Genomic DNA, 7,016 nt, shown 5'->3' with positions numbered 1-7,016 from the left:
TCACTCTGCAATTCGTCATTTGGGGCCCTGCGCAAAGTCGTTAGTTTTCAGTCACTTGTGTTTTCCGGCTGCGTGTACCAGTAAGTAGAACTAAAGATATCACTGTGATAACTTCTGCCACGTAGATGTTCGTAGTCCAAAACGTCGGCAGTCATCGACTTAGTCGAGCACTGGTCGTCATCAAGGCCTGGATCGGATTCGTCGTCTTGCCATTCTGTCTGATGGGCCTGCCGTTAGTATTGTCATTGGAGTAGCTGGAAAGAGAGATCTCACCTCGGTTGGAGTTACAAATTCCATTCCTTGTGTAAAAGAGGTCGAAGATAAGAGACCTGGTTGCCAACCACCTGGCCCATCCACAACCAACGGGGATGAGGACCTCGACCCCGAGGATACCTCTGTCATCTTCGAAGAACTCAAGATGTGGAAGAGATCCTGAGAGGCAGCACCGAATCGTGTCTGTTCGGGGATGCACTCTACTTATATGCTCCGGATCTGGTGGGGCTGGCGCTGCTTGGATGGCTGGTCTGGCCAGGCCAGGGAGGGTAGAGTCTTAGTATCACCATGCCAGCAACTGCGGGTATGCATGAAGCTCGCTAAAGGAGAAAATTAAAGGGGATTAGCGCCGTCAGATCAGGAGACGCGTCGGAAATTGAAAAACCTACATAGGTGCCACATGGACTCGGAACCAACCTAGGCCGCCGCTTGTTAGATGCTGATTAACAACGGTAACTGTAAGGGGAAGGAAATCATGATGAGTGAACGGAAGCGAAGTGAGCCCAGCTTGATCTGTTGAATGCCTGGACCGACCGAGTAAACGACCGCAGTAGTTTTGGTGTGAGACCAAAAAGACCGTGACATATCAAGGATCTGGAGGAGAAAGTTGCAACGGGAATAAGCGTGACAGAATAACCGTATCTTCCTCGCCGTCCTCGCCGTATGGAGACAGGCGAAGGAAACCAGGTGCTTTCCAAGAGTGTGTCAGCTACGGCAGATTCATCAAAGAGTCGCGTATGAGTAGAAGGGCCGCGTCTTCCACGTTGGGTGTCTATCAAGCCTTTCCCGCAGGTCGGAAACCCGATCGCAGGTTGTTCAGAGCGCGGCTTTCATTGGGTTCCCTCACTCATCCAACTACTCAAAGACGACGCTACGTTAGGCTACGACGCAGACTGGTAGGAATGTTCGCCGTCTACGTCGTCGAACCCACAATCGATTTCATGATGGTTGCTTCGCTAGCGGTCTCGTCTTCGCATCCAACAACGCGGCGTGCACTGTGCACATCATCGCGAACTGTAGCGTGGTAGACATTATGCTTCGCAGTGACCATAATCTCATTGAAACCCACATTCCATGTATCATGTGCTAATGGTTTGCGAGGAGGCCGAAGGTAATTATTACAACGTACGCGGCGTGAAAGTGAATGAAGTTTTGCTTGGTGCGCTGTTGAAATTCTTTGAGATTGGTAGGAAGGTTCAGACAGGCCGGGTCAATCAAATCAAACAGAGGACTACTTGCTGAATTCCCAAGTGTGCGATCGATGCAAGGCCAGTAGGTGTGTTTCAACGCAGAGAGGGCGACCTAAAGGGCCTCAACAGACATGATTTCAGACTAGCAGATTTGGAGAAAAAGACAAAAGTGGGAGAACCCGAGTTCCCAATTCCATGAGGAGATCCTACAATCTTAATTATTGTCCAGCTGCGGCCTAAAGCGTCTCGATCCCTTTCAGCCCTACAGTAACTATTGTCTCTGTCACTTGAGCTTGCATTGGCTAGCTGTGGGAAGCTGCAATGGTCAATGGTGTGTGTTCGTGCAAGTGGTCTCACAAACTCGCCTAGCTCGACAACACGGATGGCGAGTGTGATGGCCCGAGGAGCCTGCGAAGACTGCCCGTTTCATGACGCAGGAAAGAAGCGAAGTCGAACCCAGTTCCGACGTACGCGGTAGCAACTGGCCATGGATGCACTGCGTGAGTGTTCAATTCATATGGGATTAGGAAGCGGAGCTACAAATGAATCTCGCAAGCTTTTGGCGATGCGGCCAAGTCTGCTTCTTGCAACCAGACCAAAGGGAACGCGGAGACAAAAGCAAAGCTAGAGAAGCTATAAAAGAAATTGGCTTACTTGTGAAGCGACTCTGGAGGCGTCTAGCATTACAGCAGATTCCCCAGAGCCCGGACTGACTCGGACACGCCGTCATACCAGTTCAGCTTACAGTACATACCAAAGGTTTGGAAAACTCTAATCTCAAAGAGAGATCTTCCGGGCACGAGGAGGTCCGATAATACTTCTCTCACCTTGACGCCACCCTCGGGCTGCGGGTAACGCCAGCTTCACGCCTGAGTGGACGACGTGAAGTACGACGCGAGCAGTGCGATGGATCTTCCATGCGGAAAGAGGTCTTCGCATCTCGTCGATATCCGCCAGAGCACCGCGTGGTGAACTAATGCAAACGTTTCCGGGAAGAGAGTCGAGCCTCTTGTTTTTTCCGCGAGGTTTAGGTATGGTGACAGGAGTGTGAACGCGTGTTGGACGACTGGTCTAGCTTCCGCGACTCTAGAGCGTAGTACGCATCAATCCCATGGTGTTGTGGTCCGTCTTCTCGGGTTCATGAACCAGTGACTAGGTAGCCTTAAATATTCCTATGGAAGGCTTTGAGTGCGTTTCTCTGTTTCAATTAGGTTAAACCGCAGATTCCACACCTGTGGTGCCTTCTCCTCAATTCCTTTCTGTATTGACCACATGCCATCCTCGATATTGCAGCCTACATGGCGCGAACGGCGTCCCTACCGCACTGCAGCGTGACAAACTGCTTCAGGCAACCAACTTGGACATCCACCTGACTCCACGTAACTCGCTCAAGCATCAGGTTTGGGCCATTGAATGCGCTTTCCGTTGCATTGCATCAGCCATTTGTGGGTGTAGCATGACTGTTCTTGAGATACACGACAATCAGTACGCTTTGTCGTCCTGCGGCGTCTCTGCGTAGCACTCTGCGTAGCAGTATAGTACAGTAGCACAAATCCGGCAGTCAGTCCCTCACGAGACACGTACTCGATCGTCTTTCCGAGCCTTATAGCATCCCGTTTGGGCCAGCCCCTCGCCCCGTGCTGCCGTGCATTATTGGGGTCTGTTGTGATCTTTGTGCGCAGTCATTCCTGATCTGCCCGGACGCAATGTTAAGATCGAGCAAGTAGGCTTCTGTCGCGGTCTCGGCCCCCGAGTAAACCTGCCTCGCGCGCCAGACATGACTCGACACCAGTTCGAAAAATCGACATTGTCTGATGCCTTCTGTCACATCTTGCATCTCTTCGGCCCCCTTTCCCGCTGTTTAAGGTTTGAGCCAGACCCATCTCTGGCCAATCAGGTAGCGACGGCCCGTTTTCCGTCACCACTTCGGGCAGGAGCTTGAGCCAGCCTTAATCGGCTTCGTCACCCACAATGCGCAACCCTTCCGCCGGAAGCTGATTCCTGATCGAATCAAACCTGTTCGTCTCATGGCCACTTGCAAACCGTCGACGTCGGAATCGGCATCTTGGTTGTCGATGGTGTCGGCGCTGTCGACTCGGTCGAAGAAAGTATCTTCCAAGCCTCCCTGCATGCTTGCGGTAGTGGGTTTAGCTCCAAGATGGACGCAGGCGGGCGGACGCTAGACCCCTGTCCCTTCGACGCTGGGACGTTGGGACGCTGGGCTGATCGCCTGCGCCGGCCTGGACACTCGGCACCGGCGGCTTACTTTCACGACTTCGTCGTTTTGACCAGGCCTTACGCGTCCGCCATCGACCTTCTCACAGTATGTTGGATAAGCTGCGGGCGTTTTTCCGGAGCAAAACCATGACTAGGCCGACCTACATGGGCAGCTCACTCGTCGCACAGCTCTTAGACATCTGCCTTCGTAAGGGGGGCACGGCTGTCCAGGTTCAGGTGAACACCAAGTTCAAAGATCTGCTCGTCGAAGAGGGAGTCGTCTGTGGCGCTGTTGTGGAGTCGAAAGATTCCGGGGTGTTCAAGGTCTATGCTCCCCACGGGATCCTCCTGGCTGCCGGTGGTTTCTCTCGACGTGAAGATCTGCGGCGGGAACACCTGCCCCTCATTGGACCCGAGTGGACGTTGACGCAACCTGAAGGCGACACGGGAGATGCTCTGGAAGCAGCGTGCAAGGTCGGCGCGGCCACGTCGCTCATGGGCGAAGCGTGGTGGATCCCTACAATCATCGATCCTGGAAGCGGGAGGCTCACGACCGCCTTGTTTGAGCTGTGCAAGCCCCACTGCATTGTTGTCGACCGGCAAGGGTCAAGACTCTTCTCCGAGGCCGACCCGTACGGCGACGTGGGTCGTGCGCTCTATCATCGGTCTCGGGACGATGACACCACTGCCTGGCTGATACGTGATTGGAGCTACCGGAGGCGATACACTCTAGGGTCGCTTGGCCCTAGGGTCGAGCCGGTTGACGCCCTAGCTCGTGGACACATCTTCCGGGCAGACGACTTGGCCAGTCTCGCAGCTCAAGTCGGCGTCGAAGCCAACGGTCTGTTACGGACGGTTGAGACGTGGAACCAGGCGTGCGACGACGGAGTCGATGGGCTATTCGGCAAAGGCCGCAGCAAGTACCACCTCTTCTTTGGGCACAGAAGCGCAAAGCGACCAAACATGGGAAACCTTGATGAACCCCCATATTATGCCGTGAAGGTGACTCCGGGAGACGCGGGCACCAAAGGCGGCCTGCTGACGGACGGACATGGGCGCGTGGTAGATACACGTGGCAACGTCATTGGCGGCCTACACGCGGCCGGCAACTCATCGGCGTCGGTCATGGGTTCTGCGTCGTTGGGAGCCGGGGTTACTCTCGGCCCAGCCATGACATTCGCTCATCTTGCGGTAGTCCATATGTCTGACAGGCGCAAGGCCAGGGGCGAGCGAGGCTTTCCCTTGACCAGTCAGGAAGGTAGCGATATAGATGCATAGTGATTACGCGGTGTGCTAATTGGTCGGCTAGATTCTAATAACCGTGTCAACAATGAACAGTTTCCCAAGTTGAAAGATTTACTCTTAAGTGCCACGTTATCATGCTTGTAGCACGAGTGACCAACATCACGTAATACCTACACTCGCATCAGTCATCTGCTGTATTAGATTGTCACATAGACGGAAGTACTTTATATCTAGTGTGCATGGGTCTTTACCTCTGTTGTATCGTAAGTAAACCTCAGGCAAGGCGGCACATTTTCTTATGTCGCGAAGCCATATATAGAATACTGGGTTTTTCGGCGTGCAGTGCTTAAGATATTGCCTGGATCCTTTTGTGAAATATCGAGCCTACTTCCGAATCGGCATCTAGACATTACGGACATTCACTGAATTTTGATAAACCTCACCTGCAAAAGTACATCTTTTATCGTCCTTCTATCGCCTCAAATCTCGGTCACGACGACATGGTCGTCAGCGGTTGACCAAGTGACACAGTCTAGGTACGCCATATTCGTAGCTCTGACCTTTTCATCTACCGACTTCTAAAGCTTCGCTTTCTGAGGCGGGTTTCCTGTGCCCTTCCACTCATTGCCATAGGCAGGCAAACGCGTAAGAAAATTCTTCAAGGCCTCGCCATTGATGACGGGAGCTGTGGTGTAGTCTTTAGCATTGGTCCTCTTACCAGTTCCAGCAATAGAGGCATCAAATTAGTAAACGCCCTCTCCTCTGCCGTCCAGATTCGTGTCTGGCCGTAATTGCCATGCTCGACGTGCTAACTAGCGTCTTCCTGGATACAACGTTTCTCAAAGAGATCGAGCACTTCCGTGGGTACGTTACCGGAATGCAGTGCTGCCTTAGAAGCCATGCGTTGTCCGATAGCCTCCACCACAGTTCCGCATCAAAGAGGGACCGCCGCATTGAACTCGCTGCTTCGATGACCGCTAGGTATCGGGGCCATACTCGCCGCAATCTCGTCGACTACTCCCCTCTCGTACATGGCCAGAGGGCTTCTTCGATCGACCGGTTGAGGCAGGCAGTATTTCTGTGCCAGAAGCTCCGACACCAGGCCTGTCCCATGAGTTAGTCGGTGGATCTCAAGAAATGCACGAAAGAAATACAGATGCTGCTGGCCAGTGTGTCACCCTCTGCGACTGAATTCCCCTGGAACGTAGACGCCAGCTCACTGATCTGTCTGTAAGCATATAAACCCTGCCACCCGCATCGTTCGACAAGCTCGACGAGCAAATGCGATGAACCCACTACGAGTGCTTTGAAAGTGGGCGTAAGGCCTCTGCGAACGTCAGCGGTGGTGTCGGGGTTCATGAATAGCTTGATGGTCCATTCGGCATAAGCATGCAGAACCTCCACGAAGGCCAGCGTCTTGAGTATGGGGCGCTGCTGCGTGCTGAAACTCATAATAGGCACCACTCGCCCGTGATTTCCGACCCCAACCTGCCGACGCTGGCTATACATGGCCGTGATACACCCGGCCACCTTCAAGGCCGACACGCCCATAATGGGCAATGACAATATCCCACGGAAACGCAGTGGATCTGGACCAGGAACTCTGCCCGGTCATCGTTAGCTTTTGCGAGCGAGCCAAGTAGCGCTTTGGCAGGAAGCTCGACGTTTTTGAATGTCGTGATGGAATGGTCCAACGGTTTCGTGCTGAGCCAGACCGGCAGGGCTCGCGACACGCCGACACGATCCCGGGGCGCATTCGGGTCGAGAGTCAAAACATCGCCGTAATCAATACGCGCGAGCAGCTAGGTGGCTCGAAAGAGCATATCAGCGCAGAGAAACACTCAATAAAGCAAGAGCTTGGGAACCGCCAATTTTGTGTACAGTTCTATGGAGGTTGAGTTATGTAACTTGTTGAAAGGGTGCCTACTAAGCTGGCCGGTTCAATAATATTGATAGAGAAACAATTGGCTTGATAGCATTCTTCTCAAGATAATCAAGAGATAACAGAGGTCCCATTTGGTGATTACATCATGCTCAGAATGATTTCCTTCACCTTTTCACTATCATTGACAAGCAACTCGCCGGCGCCGT

The 7,016-nt window shown here is 53.0% G+C and overlaps 3 protein-coding genes across 3 annotated transcripts; 2 read left to right on the top strand and 1 right to left on the bottom strand.

Annotated features, from left to right (window-relative positions):
* Positions 1-190: 190 nt before the first annotated feature.
* CABS01_16869 (uncharacterized protein) lies at positions 191-436 on the top strand (the record flags this gene model as incomplete). Its single annotated transcript, XM_060550198.1, has 1 exon — positions 191-436. A coding segment is annotated over one exon (246 nt), but the record flags the coding sequence as incomplete, so codon positions are not given.
* Positions 437-3,621: 3,185 nt separating this feature from the next.
* Positions 3,622-4,958, top strand: CABS01_16868 (uncharacterized protein; the record flags this gene model as incomplete). The annotated part of the gene is made up of 2 exons (XM_060550197.1): positions 3,622-3,786; positions 3,870-4,958. 2 exons carry the CDS (start codon positions 3,622-3,624, stop codon positions 4,956-4,958), a joined length of 1,254 nt encoding a protein of 417 aa, XP_060402144.1.
* Positions 4,959-5,859: 901 nt separating this feature from the next.
* CABS01_16867 (uncharacterized protein) lies at positions 5,860-6,476 on the bottom strand (the record flags this gene model as incomplete). The annotated part of the gene is made up of 2 exons (XM_060550196.1): positions 5,860-6,029; positions 6,080-6,476. 2 exons carry the CDS (start codon positions 6,474-6,476, stop codon positions 5,860-5,862), a joined length of 567 nt encoding a protein of 188 aa, XP_060402143.1.
* Between the last annotated feature and the right edge of the window lie 540 nt (positions 6,477-7,016).

The sequence above is a fragment of the Colletotrichum abscissum genome (genome assembly GCF_030869225.1).
Source record: "Colletotrichum abscissum strain IMI 504890 chromosome Unknown Scaffold_182.1, whole genome shotgun sequence".
NCBI classification, from domain to species: Eukaryota; Fungi; Ascomycota; class Sordariomycetes; order Glomerellales; family Glomerellaceae; genus Colletotrichum; species Colletotrichum abscissum.
Note: the sequence above shows the minus strand (reverse complement) of the source record. Positions and strands in the feature narration are given on the sequence as shown.